This window comes from Poromitra crassiceps, assembly GCF_964638095.1.
Source record: "Poromitra crassiceps genome assembly, chromosome: 7".
Taxonomy (NCBI): domain Eukaryota; kingdom Metazoa; phylum Chordata; class Actinopteri; order Beryciformes; family Melamphaidae; genus Poromitra; species Poromitra crassiceps.
The window spans coordinates 4,947,510-4,969,945 of record NC_139628.1 but is presented as its reverse complement, the minus strand read 5'-3'; the positions used below and the strand labels follow the sequence as shown (position 1 = coordinate 4,969,945).

Here is a 22,436-nt window from a genome sequence, read left to right as displayed (position 1 = left end):
TTATATTGTTTTGTATTTTCTGTATGTTGCAGGGACCCCAGGAAGAAAAGTCTGAGTAGTCAGACTAATAGGGATCCATAATAAACAATAAACAATAAGCACGTTTGAATGTTTTCTCCATAATGTTGCATATTCAATCCCGATCCTGCTGAAAATGGAAGAACTTCTGTAACAACTTAAGTAACAACTTAAGTTGTTTGATTAGGAACTGCAATGTGATTACTGGATTTAGAAAAGTAGCGCCTTACACTACTCGTCACCGACAAATGTAATGTGATTACAGTAACGTGTTACTTTGTAACGCGTTACCCGTACACTGCCACCTTGGATACAGCAATTGTCATTTGACCAATTAAACACAGCGGTTTAGCACTGGTCCGTGGTGGCAAAACAAACACAAATTCCTCTGTCCATTTTTCATTGAACTGCCTGTTCTCATTGTCAAATGTTCAACGTTTGCTGTCCGACTCTTCACGCATCTTTGCAAAGCTGGGGGCAGGTTCGTTGACTAGCTTACTTTTCACACACAGGTGCTGTTAATATCTAATCAGATGACCTTGCGAGAGAAACACGTGTGGGATTTTAATGCTTGTACGTGCATGGTTCTGACAGCAGGCGGCGATATTTGACCACATTTGAGGAATGGAATGAACTCGATGCAGCTCAGTCAATCACTGTAAATTAGGAAATGCTCCACGGCCACACGGCAAGTTGAGTATCACTGCAGGATACGGCACAGCTGCCTACCCCCGTTCAATTGCCCAAAATACACATTCCAACAGTGCCAGAAACATTCACATATACTGTTGTTGTTGTATACTCACCACGCTTTGAAATAATGATCCAAAATTAGGGGAAACGTCATTTTCGGAGTAAATCCATAACAAGAACTAACAAAGAGGGTTCCCTCTGTAACCAAAGTTACTTCCTCTTTTGCCTGATGTGCATGCGCCGTACTGATGACTGCACACAGTGCATGTGCGTCAGACAAAAAAGTTAAGTGGGCGAACATGGCCTTCAAATCTAGTTTGCTGGGACTCCGGCCCAGTATTGTGTTGTGTGTGTTCATACCTGCCAACGGGGACACCTCGGCATTCCGAAATGTCGGCACTCCGAAATACCGGCACTCCGAAATACCTCCATTCCGACAAAATTGTCGGAATGGAGATCTGTCTCGCCATTGCGAAAGAGCCCTAACCCTAACCGGGGGGACCGGCTGGAGCTAACCTCTCCCAGCCCCCACGTCTAAACCTAACCTCCCCCAGACCCTAACCCTAAACCTAACCTCTCCCACCCCCCACGCCTAAACCCCCCCAGAACCTAACCCTAAACCTAACCTCTCCCACCCCTGTAGGCTAAATAACTCAAGATGCTATGTCGGAATGGCGGACCCAATATCTTTCGCAATGGCGAAACATTTTTTGGAGATAAAAAGGGCCGCCTCTCCGAGTCAATGATCGGAATGCCGACACTTCGGAATGGCGAGATGACCCCCCTGCCAACATGGAGCTGTGAAAAAGAGGGAGAGTTTCTGGGGTATGTATCGGTGAATGGCTTACCCTCAATCCCCCCCCCCCCGCACCCATATAACCCTGCACAAATTAATAGAATAATGTACAGTAATCACCTTTAACTCATTCATGGCCAGTTTAGGACTGCCAATATTTAGCTCAGGCCAAAGATTTTCATAATTGTTGGTCATCTTTCAAGACCCACAGTAAATTATCTATTAGCACCAAAGTGATTTGCAATACCTCAAAATGAAGATGTAGGTCTCTGGGTTCACCAGAAAAAAAAAGTGAGCTTTTAGCATGTTCTGTACTCTACTTATAGCCATTTATATACACCCTGTTTTCACCAAAAAGGTCTCTCTGAGAAGAGAAATTGGAGAAAAAGGCATTTTTGTAAAGGACACAATCTCAGGCAGAACTCGCTCTCAATTCTTTTATTTTGAACTGTATTGACATCAGACATGTAAATATTATTCGTTATGACACAAATGACAAAAAATATATATATATATATATATATATATATATATATACATGAAGTGCTTTTTTTACATTCAACAATACAGTTTACTCAGTGTGAGTGAGTGTGAATGTGTGTGTGTGCGCGGGGCCCATGTGTGTCTCTTTACATTACATTACATTTCGTCATTTAGCACACTTTTATCCAAAGCGACTTACAATGTCACATTCTCTCAACATTAGTGGAATCAACTGTGGAACATCATCTACACAGATACACCCTTGCAGCAGTAGAGTAACATCAATGTTTTTTTTTTTCTTTTTCTTTTTTGGGGGGGGGGGGGGGGGGGGGGGGGAGATGCTACATCAAAAGGGTTAGTTCAGGAGGGACTCAAGTGGAGCTTGAAAAGGTGAGTTTTTTTTCCAAAGGTGGACTCACTGAAAACTAAAATAAAAAGTTGAAAAAAAAAAAAATGAGTTTTCAATCTTCGGCGAAAGATGGGCAGGGATTCGGCCGTCCTGACCTCATTCTGAGATGTGGGCTCACTGGGTTGTGCAACAATCGGCTCCTCATCTGAAATAAAAGCAACATATCCTCAGTAAACTATATAATCACATTTAGTACAGAGACAGTGTAGTGTACTAGTGTCTCAGTAAACTATATGATCATAGAATGCAGAGAGACAGTGTAGTCTCACACACACACACACACACGCACGCACGCACACACACACACACACACACACACACACACACACACACACACAGACACACAGAGAGAGAGTTCTGTCCACAGCTGCTGCTGGATCGCACCTCCTTCCCAGGGAACACTATTGATCTCCCTGCAAATTAGCATAGGAGGAGAACACCAAACTGGTCTGAGATCAGCGTCTAGCCTCCTCTGCCTCTGCATCGTTGGCAATGCATATATATCAACAACAAAATTACTCCTTACCGCGAGATCATCAGGGTCCTGTCGCATTGGAGTCGAGTCTTCCTCGCCCTCGACATGGACAATTGGCGACGGTGTGACCATCTCCTCTTCAGACGACTGGGAGCTTTGTGATGGCTGAGAGTCAAAGTACACCACAGCACGGGAAAGTGGCCGTGCTGCTTGGCTCTGTGTGAAAGCAATTTCTGTGGCGAGGCTGCCAAGCTTTACGGGCTTCCCGAACTACAATTTTGCGTGATCTGTGTTTGAAAGAGCCTATAGTCACTTTCAATGTAATCCCGGCGGGTCTTTGCACGGCGCAAATGCGCTCTGGAAAATGGCTCCTCCTGGGAAATCCTGTCTGTTGCTGTGTTGTCCTCGTTCTCCTCCTCCTCACAAAGTTGTGACTCCGTCTCGTCTCGTTCGGGCTGGGACACAGGAACGGGGTCCGGCTTGGGTTTGTGACCAGGCGCTGGAACCGGATCGATCATGTTGGTCACGGGTTTGACTACCGCGAACAACTCATCCAGGTTCGCTGCCCTGCAGCAAGGCGACCAGCTCGGGCAGCGCGCCGAGGGGCGTTTCAATGGCGTTTCTCCTACTCTGCAACAAGGAAGCGTTTCTCCGTTTTCTGTTCTTTCCTCCTCCTCCATTTCAAAACAACAGCTGCGGTAGTTGTTTGATCACGTGTTGTCGGCTTGTCTTTGAGGCTAGGGACCTGATACCATGTCACAGGCTGGGGAAGTCTTTGAACTACTCTAAGCACGAATAAAAACAAAAACACGTCAAACACGTATTTGGCTGGGAGGCAAACTCCTGATAAGACGTTAAAGACGTATATGGCCAGGAATGAGTTAATTAGTCTTAAATTCATAACTCACAGTAAAATAAGTAATGATAAAATGAACATACAAGATGTACAAAAGATGTGATCAAAAGTCAGCTTCTAAAATATACATCACAAAAAATATCAAGTGCAAACATTATGGAATATGTTAGAGGTTCGCCCTTGTGCTTCCACAGCTTATTTGTGTATGGCATGTTTACTAACATAATTTTCGCCACCGTGTTTTACACTAAAGTCGGCCGACATAGCTTGCAAAATGCGTGGTATTTGCTAAAGTGGCTAGCGATTGGAAACGGGAAGGTCTCATGTGTCTCTCGTGTCTCATGTTTCATCTGACTGCGATCTTCCACTGAGAGCTTGTGTGAGTGCAGTGATGCAGTTACGCACCATGCGTCACTTGTCACTGCCTGCTCTCGGTTGGGTTGCCAGGTAACATGACACATATCCTACAAATCAGGAGATTAGCGGGAGAAATTACCAAGTGGGAGCACAGCGGGTGAAAGGGTTAAAAAACGGCTGACTGCTGCCTAAATCAGGAGTGTTGACAGGTATGTGTGTAAGGTCTGTGTGTGTTCTGGGCGGTTCCCAGCAGCGCACTCTCTCAGTTTGAAGTTGATCGGAGGAACGGTTCTTGAGATAAACCACTTTTTGTGTTGCCGGTAGGTGGTGCTTTGCCGAATTGCACAGGATTATGCACTGCACTTTGACGGGTTCTCAGCAGCGCACTCCCCAAGTTTGAAGTCGATCGGACAAACGGTCCGTGAGATAAACAACTTTTTGTGTTGCCAGTAGGTGGTGCTATGCCGAATAGCACGCAATTTGGCACTGCACTCTGTCAGGTTCCCAGCAGTGCACTCCACAAGTTTGAAGTCGACCGGACAAAGGGCTTGTCGAGATAAACTGCTTTTTGTGTTTGCCAGTAGGTGGCGCTCTGCTGAATAGCATGAAATTCGGCACTGCAGCACTGCACTCCATCAGGTCCCTTTAACCCATTTCAGCCTATTTTCGCCTAAAAAATAGCCTCTAAAACCTAAGTCCGATTTGATAATAGACCCCCAAATCCTGAACTTTTCATAGAAATGTCAACGCCTACTAAAATAGTGATATCTCAGCCTCTGTAGAAGATAAAAACACACTTTAAAAGGCATTTGAGAGCTGACACATGTGGCTTTCCTTGTAAAAGGTGTTTATTGGTATGACAATTCAATAGCATTGTCAAATATTGCTGTAAACACAGAAAATTTTTAAAAAACTAAAAAACGTATGAAAAAACAAGCAACAAATCACTCCAAACCACTCAAATAAAATCAAAAATGTGCTCCACACTGCCCCCTTGTGTCCCCTTGCAACCATAAAAAAAAATGCAGTCCATTTACCATCAAAGGGGCAAGTGTCTAAAGTGTCAGCTAGTGTTTAGCAAACACTTACAAAAAATGTCTGTAGTGTTTTCCAAAACACTCAATGTGGACAGGCAGGTCACACTGTATGCAGCCATACACAGTTAGCCCACTGCCTACTACATCTTTTTTGTCCAGCAACAACTGGCACTCCCTGCAGAGGTTCCGCTTCTCAAACACCTTCCCGAAGTCGTGCATTGGGGGACCTGTGGCTTCTCCTGACGTGCTGGGTGCTGGGGAGGCTGCCCTGCTCGATGTGCTTGGTGCTGGGGAGGCTCCCCTGCTCTCTGGAGTGGAAGGAGAGCCAAATGGAGAGGCTGGTCTGGAAGCTGGGGACAGAGGAGGAGGAGGAGAAGGAGGAGGGATCACAGGAGGGGCCCTCCTTGTCACCGGTGTGATGAGCTCCTCCAGCAAGGTCTCCAGCCAGTCCTTGTAATGTTTGTGCCTTCCTCCAACAGACCTGGCTGCAACGTAGGCGTTGTAGCACGACACAGACAGGCCCCAGAAGAACACACGCCGCCACCATTTCTTTGACCGATGATCGAAACCATAGTATCCAATCATCTGGTCGAGGAGATCCACACCTGGAACACACATGGAACTCTGTTTACATACGTACATTTTCACTCAAATGACCTCAGTGAATATAAGCTTACAGTATTTTAATTTTTGTTTATAAAACATAAATCTGTAAAACAAACCTTTCATGTGGCTCTGGTAGTCCGCCAGGCAAGCGGGCACTACCACATCAGCCCGGTGGGTCTCATCTCTCCTCCGCCTTACAGTCCCTGTTGCGCTGGGGTCATGGTGATTGGACAAGACCATCACCGTCTTTGTGTCTTGCCACACGCAGAAGGTGAGGTCATCCTGCTGTGCCACCCGGAACTCGTGCTTCCCCAGCGCAGCCCTCTTTGTCAGGCTGTGGTCCTTCGGCAGCCCCTTCCTATTGGCCCGAAGGGTGCCACAGCCGTACAGGAAAAGGCCGTTCATCTCCTGGAGGAGTTCTACACTGGTGTAGAAGTTGTCCATATAAATGGACAGGAAGGTGCCATTGTATGGCTTGGCGAGGTCCAGCACCACGCGCTGTGCCAGGCCCGTCTGCGGCGCCGCTTCACGTCCTGTGTACACCTGGGGAGTTTGCAAGAAGAAACACAAGTCTGAGGAAGGGCCTTGGGTGCTTGAAAGGTCACTCAAATAACAACACATTACAGAATACATATTTGCATATTCTTGGTGTGCTGATTTTTTTCCTTACTTTGAAGTGCGGAACGTAGCCTGTTGAGCTCTCCGCCATCACCCAAACCTTCACGCCCCATTTGGTTGGCTGGAATGAATGAATGAATGAATGAATGTTTATTTCACACATTACCAAAAGATGCAGGTTACATAGGCAAAATAGAGGTGAGACAATTTGATCAATCAATCAGCAGTACCTTCATTGGCAGGTATTGCCGGAAGCCAAGCCTGCCTTTGAACTTGATCATTGATTCGTCAATGCTGACTGTGCCGTTGACCTCATAGAGGTCCTGGAAGCGCTGGTTCAGGAAGTCCAGGTACCAGCGCAGTTTCCAGAGCTTATCAGCTGGGTCGCCTCGTGCGTTGTTATCTTGGAGGTGAAGGTATCTGAAGAGGTGAGAGAGGGGAGGATGGAAGAGGGGGGGTAGGGGAGGGGGGGTAATTAGACACATATTACAATATATTATAAACAATATAATGTCTTGTATATTGTATACAATATTGTATATTGTATTGTATATTATATACAAGTAGACACATCTTGGATGAAATGAAAAATTGTAGGCTATATCATTATATAGGTTAGTTACACTTGAGGGTTACAGGGTCTGTCTAAGTGCAGTGTCTGTCTTGGTGCAAAGAGTGAAGCGCATTCTCTCCACATTCCTGACAATTGAATAACAATAGGCCTACTAGGTGTTTGCCCACACACAATAGGTGTAGCAGCCGAGCCCAGCAGGGGTTTCTTACCCCAGTGTATAAGCTCGCTACTATGGCAATACTCCCACTACACCTCTAATACATTTGCAATATATTTCATTTCCCTTAGGGCATCATAACAATGGTACTAATGTTACATTTTATCTATCAAACTACTATTATTTATATAGCGCATCCTATTCAATGGGGCGCATCTATATCACGCAATGGTTATAATAACAAGGATAATATTATTGTTCTTAGCCTACCTCCAAATGGCGTCAAATCGGTCCCGGGACATATTCTGGCCGAAGTTGGTTTTGAAGATGTTTTTGGATAGCCGCCAGTACTCTCTTCGGACGGGAAGTTTCATTATCCCCATGGCGAGACACAGCCCAATGAATGTTTTCATTTCTTTCACTGTTACCGGGGTCCACTTGGCTGCTTTTTTGGCTGGGGGAATTGTGCGTCTCTGGTCGGCATATCGGTTCGTCTCCGTGACAAGACGGTCCCACATTTCCTCCGTGTAAATTTTCTCGAAAGAAAATAGAGGTGTGGAATCGGCTTGTAAGCCAACACCGCTTTTCACCCCGGGCACCCTTTTGAACGCTTTGACCGGCACAGGACGGTAACAGCGCTGCTCCGTTACCCAGTTTCCATGGAAGCCTTCGAATTGGTCTTCTTCGTCAGACTCATCGTCATCGTCATCCTGAAACATAGTTCTGACCCACTGATCTCTGTCCAAGGGCTGCCAATCGGGGTCTGTAACTGGGTCATCATTTAACTCTTCATCAACGGTGGAATGTTCAGAATATTCCGCGTCTTCAAAATCGCTTCCTTCGCTAATATTATTTTCTTCCTCCATCGCTCTAACAGATCCGCTCAAAGTGAAGAAAAAAAAAACTTTTCCTTCCCAAAACAATCCCAGAATGCATTGCGAGACCCCACGTGTGTTTTCTGAATGATTTCATTTGCCTAGAGACCGGAAATAGGCGAAAAACTACAGCTAAACTACAAATTGACGTAGACGTCATCCCGTCTTCAAAGGTATATTGACGCGAACGGCATCCCGTCTTTAAAGGGAGAATGACGCGAACGTCATCCCGTCTGAAATGGGTTAAGCGTACCCCCTAAGTTTGAAGTCGATCGGACAAATGGTTCTCGAGATAAAGCGTTTATTTTATTTGCCAGTAGGTGGCGTTATGCCGAATAGCATGAAATTCAGCACTACACTCCATCAGGTCCCCCTAAGTGCACTTCCTAAGTTTGAATTCGATTGGACAAGCGGTTCTTAAGATAAACCGCTTTTTGTGGTTGCCAGTAGGTGGCGCTATGCCAAATAGCACGAAATTCAGCACTGCACTCCATCAGGTTCCCCTAGCGCACTCCCCAAGTTTGAAGTCGATCGGACAAACGGTTCTTGAGATAAACCACTTTTTGTGCTTGCCAGTAGGTGGCGCTATGCCGAATAGAATGAAATTCAGCATTGCAATCCATCAGTTTCCCCTAAGTCAGGGGTATTTTTGAATGGGGGCCAGATTAGATAATGTGAAATTAACGGGGGGCCGGCCGGCTGCTTCTCGCATCATATGGATTATAAAAATAAAAATAAAAATCACATACAGTACAATTGTACTCTAAGGATTTCGTTTACCATCTGAAAACATTAGTTCTGCCTGTGTTGTATCTACTTGGTGCTTGTCTACAAATTGTATGATGGTCAAAGGGCCAGACTTTGGACATTTGGACATTTGGACATTTTGGACATTTGGACATTTGGACTTTGGACTTTGGACTTTGGACTAAGTGCACTCCACAAGTTTGAAGTCGATCGGACAAACGGTTCTTGACTTAAACCGCTTTTTGTGTTTGCCAGTAGGTGGCACTATACAGAGGCTGTGTGTGTGCGTGTTTGTGTGTGTGTGCCGAATAGCATGAAATTCAGCATTGCACTCCATCAGGTTCCCCTAAGCGCACTACGTGTTTGAAGTCGATCAGACAAACGGTTCTCAAGATAAACCGCTTTTTGAGTTTGCCAGTAGGTGGCGCTATGGCGAATAGCATGACATTCAGCAGTGCACTCCAGCAGGTCCCCCTAAGCACACTCCCCAAGTTTGAAGTCGATCGTATAAACGGTTCTTGAGATAAACTGCTTTTTGTGTTTGCCAGTAGGTGCCGCTATGCTGAATAGCATGAAATTCAGCATTGCACTCCATCAGGTTCTCCTAAGCGCACTTTCCAGGTTTGAAGTCGATCGGACAAAGGGTTCTCGAGATAAACCGCTTTTTGTGTTTGCCAGTAGGTGGCGCTATACAGAGGCTGTGTGTGTGCGTGTTTGTGTGTGTGTGTGTGTGGGGGGGTGGTATCGGCCAGAGGTCCCGGCTGACATCACGAAAGTGATAGGCTAGGCAATTTTATTATAGGATCAGTGGTTATTATAAAACATGGCTCTAAATTAGTCATCAAATCAATTTCTGTACTTTTACCTTTGTCAGGGTGCAGTACAACATAAGGAGGTGTGACCCTTTTTATAGGGCACACCTTCTCCAATCAGTTGCAGGTGAGACAATTACAAAAAGGGTTAAAACATATATAAATACAATAAGGTGCAGTTTTTCATTTCCAACAATCCAATGATCTGTTTTAGGAAAAAACATTTTACAATTACAATATACAATCATTAATATTTTTTTAAATGTGATGCCAAACAAGGCATCTATTTAGGCAACAAAGTTGGCCTAATTGTCTCAATTTACACAGCAATTCAATAATAATTCAAAGAAACGGCCTCAGATCATAATCAATATTTAAACCATTAGGAGAACGTGTATTTAGTTCATACATCCAGTATGCTTCTCTTCGTAACAGGTTACGTTCTAGATCTCCTCCTCTCCTAGACAGAAATACTTTTTCAATCCCTGTATAGCGGAGTGATGAGATAGTGATTAGCTTCCATAAAATGGACTGCAATGGGAGTGGTTTCATCTTTGCGTCTAATAGCACTGCGATGTTCTGCAATTCTTTGCTTAAGTTGGCGTTTTGTTTGACCAACATACCCCTTGCCACAGGAGCAAACAAGTAAATATATCACTCCCTTTGTAGTGCATGAAATAACTCCTCTAACAGGTATCTTCTTACCTGAATGTGGGTGTCGAAAGAATTGGTTTTTGTTTGTGCTATTGCACTGTGCGCATGCACCACATTTATAATTACCATTAGGAATAGGAGTTAAGAGAGTTTGTGAGGACATAGGAGTAGGAGGAAGATCTGAAGCAGTACACATATCACTTAAATTGCGGCCCCTTTTAAAAACCACCAGAGGGGGCTCTTTATATAAGTGTTCAATATGTTTAGCAGAATTCAAAATATGCCAGTGTTTCAAGATCACTCCTTTAAATTGTTCCGCACACTTAGTGTATTTAGTGCTGAAAACAATTACTTCTGACTTCTTTTTTGGACTAGGTTTTAGAAAATCTCTTCTGTTTTTTTGAGAGATTTTTAATTTAGCCTCTTCAAGAGTTTTCTTTTTATAGCCTCTTGTTTCAAATTTAGCCAGCATTTTGGAAGAATTATGCTCAAAGTCAGTGTCTTTAGTGCAGATACGTTTCACGCGACATAATTGGCTGTATGGCAGGCTCTTTTTCAAGGGAAGAGGATGGTGGCTGTCAGCCCTAAGTAATGTATTGCGGTCTGTTGGCTTGGTGTAAAGATCTGTGTACAACTTGTTATCTTCCTTTATGATCCATAGATCAAGAAAATTTATTTTATTAACATCAAACTGCATAGTAAACTTAAGGTGAGGAGATAATTCATTTAGCAGGATGTGAAATTCATTCAGCTGTTCAGCCCCTCCTCCCCAAATGACCAACACATCATCAATGTAACGTTTCCACAGCAAAACATTTGAAAAAAGGGGATGAGCACTCAGGCCCGGTGCTTCTTCAAATTCTCCCACATACAAGTTAGCAAAATTAGGAGCCATGGGAAAACCCATAGCAGTACCTTTAATTTGTAGAAAAAAATCATCCTCAAATCTAAAATAATTATGAAAAAGTACCAGCTCAGCCAGTTTCAAGATACATTTATTAGAAGGCTTTATGTTAGAATCTCTAGTCTTGGTCAAGGCATGTTCAAGTGCATCTAGTCCCCCACTGTGTGGAATATTGGAGTATAGACTTTCCACATCAAAAGTGACCAACATAGCATGTTCTGGTACATGATCAATAGCTTCAATTAAAGAAACCATATGACTTGTATATTTTACATAAGAAGGTAATGTTTCCACTGCTGCTTTAATTTGATGATCAACAAATTTTGATATATTACACGTAACAGAGTCAATAGCCGCCACTATAGGTCGACCAGGTGGTGGAGTTATCTGTTTGTGTAATTTTGGGAGGGTGTAAAAAGTACGAATGACAGGACATTTTATAGACATGAACTCAAACTCATTTTTCTTAATTTCCCCAGACTCATAGAGTGTTCTCAGTTCCGATGTCACGATTTCTTGGAACTGTGGGGTAGGGTCACTGCTGAGTTTGTGATAAAAAGTTTCATTAGAAAGCTGTCGGTGGCATTCCAAAACATAATTCACTTTATCTAGTAGTACTACTCCCCCACCTTTATCAGCCTTTTTAATAATTATAGTCGAGTCAGTTTTCAAATCATTCAAAGCATCTTTTTCTTCTTTAGGTCTTCTGGTCGACCTATAGTGGCGGCTATTGACTCTGTTACGTGTAATATATCAAAATGTGTTGATCATCAAATTAAAGCAGTAGTGGAAACATTACCTTCTTATGTAAAAGATACAAGTCATATGGTTTCTTTAATTGAAGCTATTGATCATGTACCAGAACATGCTATGTTGGTCACTTTTGATGTGGAAAGTCTATACTCCAATATTCCACACAGTGGGGGACTAGATGCACTTGAACATGCCTTGACCAAGACTAGAGATTCTAACATAAAGCCTTCTAATAAATGTATCTTGAAACTGGCTGAGCTGGTACTTTTTCATAATTATTTTAGATTTGAGGATGATTTTTTTCTACAAATTAAAGGTACTGCTATGGGTTTTCCCATGGCTCCTAATTTTGCTAACTTGTATGTGGGAGAATTTGAAGAAGCACCGGGCCTGAGTGCTCATCCCCTTTTTTCAAATGTTTTGCTGTGGAAACGTTACATTGATGATGTGTTGGTCATTTGGGGAGGAGGGGCTGAACAGCTGAATGAATTTCACATCCTGCTAAATGAATTATCTCCTCACCTTAAGTTTACTATGCAGTTTGATGTTAATAAAATAAATTTTCTTGATCTATGGATCATAAAGGAAGATAACAAGTTGTACACAGATCTTTACACCAAGCCAACAGACCGCAATACATTACTTAGGGCTGACAGCCACCATCCTCTTCCCTTGAAAAAGAGCCTGCCATACAGCCAATTATGTCGCGTGAAACGTATCTGCACTAAAGACACTGACTTTGAGCATAATTCTTCCAAAATGCTGGCTAAATTTGAAACAAGAGGCTATAAAAAGAAAACTCTTGAAGAGGCTAAATTAAAAATCTCTCAAAAAAACAGAAGAGATTTTCTAAAACCTAGTCCAAAAAAGAAGTCAGAAGTAATTGTTTTCAGCACTAAATACACTAAGTGTGCGGAACAATTTAAAGGAGTGATCTTGAAACACTGGCATATTTTGAATTCTGCTAAACATATTGAACACTTATATAAAGAGCCCCCTCTGGTGGTTTTTAAAAGGGGCCGCAATTTAAGTGATATGTGTACTGCTTCAGATCTTCCTCCTACTCCTATGTCCTCACAAACTCTCTTAACTCCTATTCCTAATGGTAATTATAAATGTGGTGCATGCGCACAGTGCAATAGCACAAACAAAAACCAATTCTTTCGACACCCACATTCAGGTAAGAAGATACCTGTTAGAGGAGTTATTTCATGCACTACAAAGGGAGTGATATATTTACTTGTTTGCTCCTGTGGCAAGGGGTATGTTGGTCAAACAAAACGCCAACTTAAGCAAAGAATTGCAGAACATCGCAGTGCTATTAGACGCAAAGATGAAACCACTCCCATTGCAGTCCATTTTATGGAAGCTAATCACTATCTCATCACTCCGCTATACAGGGATTGAAAAAGTATTTCTGTCTAGGAGAGGAGGAGATCTAGAACGTAACCTGTTACGAAGAGAAGCATACTGGATGTATGAACTAAATACACGTTCTCCTAATGGTTTAAATATTGATTATGATCTGAGGCCGTTTCTTTGAATTATTATTGAATTGCTGTGTAAATTGAGACAATTAGGCCAACTTTGTTGCCTAAATAGATGCCTTGTTTGGCATCACATTTAAAAAAATATTAATGATTGTATATTGTAATTGTAAAATGTTTTTTCCTAAAACAGATCATTGGATTGTTGGAAATGAAAAACTGCACCTTATTGTATTTATATATGTTTTAACCCTTTTTGTAATTGTCTCACCTGCAACTGATTGGAGAAGGTGTGCCCTATAAAAAGGGTCACACCTCCTTATGTTGTACTGCACCCTGACGAAGGCACTTTCGCCGAAACATGTTGGTGTAACCATTAAAACACAGCAGAGGAGATTTTGAGTGTGCGACTTCTTTTCTTTATGTTACTTTGACTTTACATTAGTCTGCACCTCTTCAAACTTTTTGGGTGTGCTCCACTCTTTATATTTTGAAATGTACTTTTACCTTTGTAATATCTTCCATCTGGGACCAACCACTGTCTCCAGATGATATCTACTCTCTTCAAAATGTTTGATTGTCCCATCCATATTTTCAATGCTTCAGACACACCCAGATATAAACTGTTATGTTACATGAGCAAATGTTAAATATGATCAATATTAATCAAAACAATCAATACATCCCTAATCTAAATGGATATTTTAACATCCATAACGAAATGTATCTTACACATACTGTTGAATGTTTGATGGTGGATATGATATATGGAAAATCAAAAAATCACTTTTCATGGTTATTTGTTTCTATTATGAAGAGATTCTACTGTCTGACTCTATTTACCCCCCACAGTGTGGACCATGGTGGAGTGCAGAGGTTGAACCCAGGTCTGAGGAAGTGTAAGTGTGTATTATGTTTGATTCATGAAAACAAAGCAGCACATTCAAACTGAAGAGATGAACAGTCAGTCTGTTAATAAATCAATATAATAAGCCCAACATGTGTATAATAAATAGATAATAATCTGCTGCTGTATTGAGTCTTAAGTTCTCTCATCAGATGGCTGTGAACTCACACTGGACCGAAACACAGCAAGTAGAGGCCTCCTCCTGTCTGAAGACAACAGAAAGGTGACGAGGGTGGGACAGATGCAGCCATATCCTGATCACCCAGAGAGATTTGACTCTGTGTGTCAGCTGCTGTGTAGAGATGGTCTGACTGGTCGCTGTTACTGGGAGGTGGAGAGGAAAGGAGATGTTGCTATAGGAGTGACTTACAGAGGAATCAGCAGGAGAGGAGAGGGTGATGACTGCAAGCTTGGAGGGAATGAAAAGTCCTGGATTCTGTACTGCTCTGGTGATGCAGGTTATTCTGCCTGGCACAATAACAGCAAAACAGTCATACCTCTCCCCTCCTGCTCTCGCTCTGGCAGAGTAGCAGTGTATCTGGACTGGCCTGCTGGCTCTCTGTCCTTCTGGACAGTTTCCTCTGACACACTGACCCACATCCACACCTTCCACTCCACATTCACTGAACCACTCTACCCTGGGTTTAGATTGAGGTCATGGTGGCCTGAACCATCAGTGCCCACAGTGTCTCTGTGTCAGATAGAGGAGTGAGAGAGAAACACTCACACTGTGACCAAACACAGCTGCTAAGATGATGCTTCACTCTGTACAGGATCACACACACACACACACGCACACACACACACACACACACACACACACACACCTTAATGCGAGGATAGCAGTTTGTATTTTTACTGTAAACAAACCTCAATGAATCAGCCATATAGTAGTGTGGTGTGTGTGTACGTACGTGTGCCTGTGTGTGTGTGTGTGCGCGCGTGCGTGCCTGTGTGTGTGTGTGTGTGTGTGTGTGAACGTACACATTTTAAATGAATGAGAAAGCAGATAGAATCAAGTTGTGGTTGTTGGTCTTAGAGTGTGTTGTTGATTTCAGATGTATAAACATTAGAGTGTGTTGTTGATTTCAGATGTATAAATTAGACTTTGATTAATGATTTGTGTGATCTGGTTTTTCCACTAAAAAGGTGAACACAATGTGTGAAAGCTGGGAGAGACAAACAACTTGACATGTTTTTTGGGTAACACTTTACAATAAGGGTACATTAATTAAGGGTTAATTAATGCTTAGTTAATGCTTAATAAGCATGAATTAACAGGGTTAGTAAAGCTTAGTAAGCCTTAATTAACCCTTAATTAACATTAACTAATGTGCATTAAGTAAGGGTTGGTTAATGCTTAATAAGCATTAATTAACACACCATAATTAACATGACTAGTAGTGCTTAATAAGCATCCATTAACCCTTAATTAACGTTAATTTGAGGTTTGCTGGTTCCGTTTCTTCATGTGGCCCTAATTTATATGCATGTTCTATAAGCATTACTTAACTGTAATTAACCATATATTAATGCTGTTTGTGACCCTTATTGTAAAGTTGCAAACATATATCCCTTAAGTAACACTTAATAAAAGATTGAGTGTGCCTAATAAGCATTACTTACCTGTAATAAGCCATGTATTAATGCTCTTTGTGACCCTTATTGTAAAGTTGAAAACATGTATGCCTTAACTAACACTTCATTAATGCATTAAAGTGCTGAATAAACATTACTTATCTGTAATTAACCATTTATTAATGCTCTTTGTGACCCTTATTGTAAAGTTGAAAACATGTATGCCTTAACTAACACTTCATTAACACATTAAAGTGCTGAATAAACATTACTTATCTGTAATTAACCATTTATTAATGCTCTTTGTGACCCTTTTGTAAAGTTGAAAACATGTATGCCTTAACTAACACTTCATTAACACATTAAAGTGCTAAAAAAACATTACTTATCTGTAATTAACCATTTATTAATGCTCTTTGTGACCCTTATTGTAAAGTTGAAAACATGTATGCCTTAACTAACACTTCATTAACACATTAAAGTGCTGAAAAAACATTACTTATCCGTAATTAAGCATTTATTAATGTTCTTTGTGACCCTTATTGTAAAGTTGAAAACATATATGCCTTAACTAACAGTTCATAAACTTATTAAAGTGCTGAAAAACATTACTTATCCGTAATTAACCATTTATTAATGCTCAGTGTGACCCTTATTGTAAAGTTGAAAACATCCCTTGAATAACAACAAGCGTAAGAGTGCTGAATAAGCATTACTTAACTGTAATAAACCATTTATTAATGTTCTTTGTGACACTTGTAAAGCTGAAAACATGTATCACTTAAGGAATATTTCATAAAAGCACAAGAGTGCTGAATAAGCATTACTTAACCGTAAATAACCATCTATTAATGCTCTTTAACAATAACAGCGCCCTGGAAGCCGAATCAACAGCCCTCGGAGCAGAGCTTCTGCAATTCCGTTATGACACGTTGTGATGTGAAAAGCGTCACAGCAGAACGTTTTGCCAGAGGATGAACTGGGAGCTCTCCATCTGGAAAACATGTAGCAAAGGTAAACATTGCCCATCTGCTTATATCAACGAGGATTATAATGATACAAAGTGAGTTGATAATTGGCAAATAAATGCTCTTTGATGACTGTAGCATATGTACTGTAATTCTGAATAATAATAATAATAATAGAATATTAATATAAATGAGCATGGACAAGTACCAGATTTTCAGAATGACCAGAGCCCTTAAAAATGTATGACAGCAATGAAATTAGACAACACAGAGTTTTGGCTTTTAGCAAGATTATCTTAGTAAGAGTTAGATGAATTTAAAGCCTTTTGTTTGTAAACATGAATTCAGTACTTCAGCTTTTCACAGTTGACAATTTATAATTCCCCAAAAATAATAAAGTGCGCCCACAAATAAAATATGTTGTCCCTTCAGTCCAAAAAATAAAATAAAAAATTGTTTGGGGCCAAAAGTCGATGGGTGTCTGTACGCGTCCCGATGAAGTTCATCCGCTGGACTGTGTGTGTAACGACCGCTCCAGTCGTACAGCAGGGTAGTCCTTGATGCTACTGCAGTGAATGTGTGGATTGCTCTTCTAGATGCTCAGTGGTGGCTCGCCATCCCAGTCGACTGGGAGATCTGTAGTCTCGCTGTATTCCCCTGGATCCTGGGATTCATCCTGGAAGTCCCCGTCTACAAAAATCTGACCTATGACAAGGTCACACCATTTCTCTCAATTACTATTCTGTAATCAAATCAATTGGTACAGGCTACAATATTTATAAAATGTCTGTAATATCCCAGTAAACCAATAGTAATTCAATCTACAAACTGCAGTGTAGGGATGTTCATCAATAATCGATAATTGATAGTGGAGGAATGAATTCGATCACGTGGAATTTTTATCGATTTTTGTTTTGTTTTTTGCAGACTAGGTTTGGGTGGAATTCGTTCCTCCTCGCCCCACTCCATTGCACAGCCGACTAACGTGAGGTGGAGCTTCATATAGCCTCTAGTTTAAAACAAAACTGTTTTAAACATGGGGAATTCACAACGGCATGCGCCGCGGACACAAACAAACGCACCCAGTGGTCTGTGGACCTCAGCGAGGCTGTTATAACTATGACACTTCGCACACTTCTCTCCTAATTTTCAACAAAGTGTGAGTAGCGGCGGTACAGGTGTTTAAGTGAATTCAAGTTGTTTTATTTGTTTATAATGTTATGAACTATGAAGTAGCAGCAGTCAGCATGGACTCAGCTAGCCTTTAGCTGCTAACGCCCACCTGAATCAATTCACACACATCTCGGCAAATAATAATATCCACGCGTCGGACTCTGAGAGCAGCTGGATGGAACTCGACCATCAGGACAGATGAGGTTTTGTCGCGAGTTTATAAGCCTGGAAGCCGCGGCCGGTGAGCTGCCTGAGTTCTACTTTCAAAATGTGAGTACAGTAGCCTAGCTAGCTAGTGTAAAGCTTCTGGCATACTCTTCGCGCACGCGCTGGAGGCGGGGCTCCACGGAGGGCGCGCGCACTCTGCGCAGGCCAAAACAGAACATAGTGAGTGCTCCAGAAATGGCGGCGATCAGTGCCAGGCAGTCTGAATGAAATTGAATGTAGCGTTCCCAATTCTATATTAAATTCTAAAAAACTACCCTCAACATTTGGGAAGGCTTAGCCACACAACTAGTTCGTTATAATCGAACATCATGCTTTGAAGGCGACTGTACGACGGTGAGGACTCAATCACAGCAGATATCCGCTGATAGCCTACTGTACCACGGAGATCTCACAGGCACAGGCAGCAAAACCCGACGCGCTGATAGAAAAATCTCCATGGACGCGCCGTGCTGCGCTCAGGCCTCGCCCCCCGACACGCCCTGTGCGATGACGTCATAATCACCGCGCGCCCTATGCGCTTGGCTGGGCGCAAAGAGTATGCCAGAAGCTTAAGGCTGTGTGACTGTGGTTGTCAACGTTACCGCAGGCGCACTCATGACGTAAGCATGCGCCGAGCTCAGGCCTGTTGATTTGACTCTTGTGCTGTCAGCTAAGCTGGAAGACGCCGATTGCCTTACATCATGTAACATGTTTGTTTACCTGGCTACAGCGCTAGTGTCTGATATTCTTACTACACAGTGGCAACGCCATTATACCTGGCCGAAAACGCGCAACAGACCAGAGTAAAAAAAAAAAAAAAAAATCATTATTATTATTATTACGCTATCGATAATCAATCGTTTATTTTCCCGAATTTCGATTATGGAAATTGATTCAAAATAAACATCCCTACTACAGTGACAATAAAAGGAATGTATTATTGCAGTGAACCTACATATAACTTACATTTGAATCTCATTTTAGTTGTACAACAATGTGTGGATCTATACTCTCAGGTTTTCTCACATTTTTATTTCTCTTTTTATTCCTATTTTTTTTATTTTTTTATTTTTTTTATTTCACTAATCTGAATTATCATTGCATTTAATGTTTGTTCAATGTTAATTGAGTAACTTGTATTATTATGTTTTTCTCTTGAGGTGAGATCTTTATATAAACCCGTAGTGGGTTTCTATCTCACCTGCACATGTTTTTTTCTCCAATGTTGTAAACATTTTTTATTTTGTTCTGTTTTCCTTTAATGTGCAAATAAACATAAACATAAACAAAGGTATCAAAAGTGCAGTTACATTAATTCATAATTTAATCAAACAAAATGTAAATTGTGTAAATGTAATTCAAGTATCAGGAACTGCAGATACAGAGTAACTTTATAAACAAAATATACGCATTAGATAATGTGCTTAGTCACAGAACCATAGTTACTGTAACTAGTAACTCATATAAACAAAACAGAGGCATTAGCTTGAAATGTGCTTAATCACTCCTTGTACCACCACAAGAGGAAATACGCCAAAAATTAGCCTCAAACAATCACCACAACCAGTGACAACTATACCAACATTAGCATGCTAGCTAGCACATTAGCACAGCACAGAACACATGTATCAAACAGAAACGAACTTAAAACTCTAAACGTACCTGGTAGGCTGCTTGTTACTAAAGGGGATAAAATGTCTTGCTTCTAGCTAGGTCCTCCTTCCTCTAGGCTGCAGGTTCAGAGTTTAATCTTTTATTTGCTTTCTTTGGTGAGCTCTTGGCTCAATGGCGCTCAGTTTGCAATGTGGTATCAAGGAGTGTGTGTGTTACGTTCTCAATTGTCCGATAAACACGGGTGCGTCAGATTAGTTCCGCCTCTAGACTACGAGATTAATGGTAGGACGGTAGGACCAAAACAAAAATAAAATGATAGCGGTCTCAACGAAGTAGAGACGAGAGACTCGGAGATATGCGAGAGATATAAGTCATTTCACATGGCGTGCTCGAGTAGACCGCAAAAACAAAGATTTTGTTTTAATCCGGAGCAGGCAGACTTTTAGATGTTCATTCATTGTTCTCACGGGCAGCTCAAAACCAGGCAGTATGGGCCCTATTCTCCCACAGGCCTTCGGCACTAAAACGGGCCTTAAACGCAAAAAAACGTGCCTTGCGCCTGCCTCGGGAAGATATCAACATGGCTTTACGCTGCCAAATGCGCTTTAGGCCGAATGGGCGTGGCGCAGTCCCAGAATGGGTGAGATTGCGCGTGTCGGCCTTAAATATCGGCCTAATGATATCTTCCCACCTGGCGTAAATTTAGCGCTTAGCGCTTTTGAAAACCAGGCCTATTCAGTGCGCCAGTTGCGCGGAGCACTCCCCTCTGGCTCTCCTCTGTCAGACTGTCACCCATCTCTGTGTCACTCTCTCCCTCTCTCCTCAGTCTGACAGGCACAATATGACTGTCTCTCTCTGACTCCCTCGCTCAGACAAACACAACACACTTCCCATAGTAAAAAGCAGTTGTAAGTTCACTGCCTGTGAATGTCCCAGCATGCAATGGGGTACTCCATTTCGCTACTAAATAGCAACCAAATGAGCCGAAATCGATATAAAGGTCGATCTAAATAATGGTAACACAACCTGCAATTGTAGAACATTTCAATATTGGACCAAATAAAACATCGAAATGAAAACACAACCCTATGTGAAACATATATGTTCTCCTGGGCCTATATATATCCCTTGTCGATTTAATGTCATTTAGATAAGTGACAGCGGAACGCGCTTCTACTGTTATACTGTGATGTCTGCTCCAATAACTTGGCCCTACTTCACATTTAGTTTTACAATAAAAACACATTTATGCAATGACTTTACATAATGTAGGGTATATTTATGTGCATCATTCTACCTGCAGCAGGGGAGAGAAAACGATATCTTTCTGGACAAACTTTCACAAATCTAATTAATCTCATCATATAGGGATAGGCTATATTTTTCTAGCTGATGCATTTAGAACATTCTTTTCACTTTGATCTTGCTAGTGTAGCGTATTTACATGCTTGCAGTATTTAAACTGCAGTTAGATTGGTTTGAAAAGCATAATAATATGGAATAATAGCCTATATATGGAGACAGACAGACGGGATGAAGGGAGGGGGGGGGGGAGCAGAGCACTTGGCTTTGTCTGGTTTTGCTGGACCACTGGAATAGGAGCTTAAAAGGCAAGCGTGTGATTAGTTTATTGCACTTATCCAATGAGCATAATTTTACGCTTAAAAGGCGTGGTTGTAATGCTTTAGGCTGCGTGTAGCGCCAAGACCAAGATATCAAGTGCGCTGGTCCACACCCACTGCACCAGGGGCTCGGCGTAGAAACTAGGCCGATGCAACGATAGGGGCCTATGTCTCATGTGAAGTGCGATGCGATCCTAACCTGTCTGTGAAAGCGTCACACGAGCAAACACACTCAAATCCAGACTGAGGGCACACTCACACATTCACTGCCCAACGGCATGTGACGTTTGCATTGCGAACGATCGATAGACAGACAGGCAGACAGACAGATACATAGAGACAGACAGACCGATAGATACATAGAGACAGACATTGAGACAGATAGATAGATAGATAGATAGATAGATAGATAGGGAGATCACTTCTCTCAAGAGAAAAGGTGGAGTTGAGGGAAGAAAAGAAGATTTTCTTTCTCAAATTAAAGCACTTTTAAGATGCACATTTTCCCAAAGCACTCTGTTGTATGTTATTTTTAAATGCAGCCATTATTTTACTTGAAATGAGAAAATAACATGTATTTATTATTAGTGTAGGCTAGTTATTTATAATTAATCCAGTTAAATATGAAAACGAAATAAACATTGTTGATGTTTATTTTGATTTAACAGTTAGTTGTTGACTACATACAGACATTGTACCATTAGGCTACTGCAATCAGGACATTTTCTCTAACTGGACCTCTATGAATTTTAATTGAGTGCCCCTGGGTTACATGATGTAAGGCAGGGGTGGCCAAACTACGGCCCGTGGGCCAACTGCGGCCCGCTGCCCGTTTTTAAGTGGCCCGCCATGAATTTAGAAAAAGAAAAAAAAAAGTTTTTTATTTTATTTTTTATTTTTTGCTAAAAATGTTTTTCCGTTTTTCTGTTTCAAAGTTTAAAACGGAAAACGAAAACGAAAACGGGGGAAAAAACGTTAAAACAAAAACATTAAGAAAAAGAAACTGAAAAACAAAAACAAAAAAACTGATTCCCCCAATTTCGTTTTTTCAATTTA

At 41.7% G+C, this 22,436-nt stretch overlaps 1 protein-coding gene across 1 annotated transcript; it reads right to left on the bottom strand.

Annotated features, from left to right (window-relative positions):
* Positions 1-5,172: 5,172 nt before the first annotated feature.
* On the bottom strand, positions 5,173-7,945 carry LOC310780287 (uncharacterized protein; the record flags this gene model as incomplete). Its single annotated transcript, XM_083640846.1, has 3 exons — positions 5,173-5,729; positions 5,847-6,243; positions 7,508-7,945. The coding sequence occupies 3 exons, from the start codon at positions 7,943-7,945 to the stop codon at positions 5,173-5,175; spliced, it is 1,392 nt and encodes a 463-aa protein (XP_083496972.1).
* Between the last annotated feature and the right edge of the window lie 14,491 nt (positions 7,946-22,436).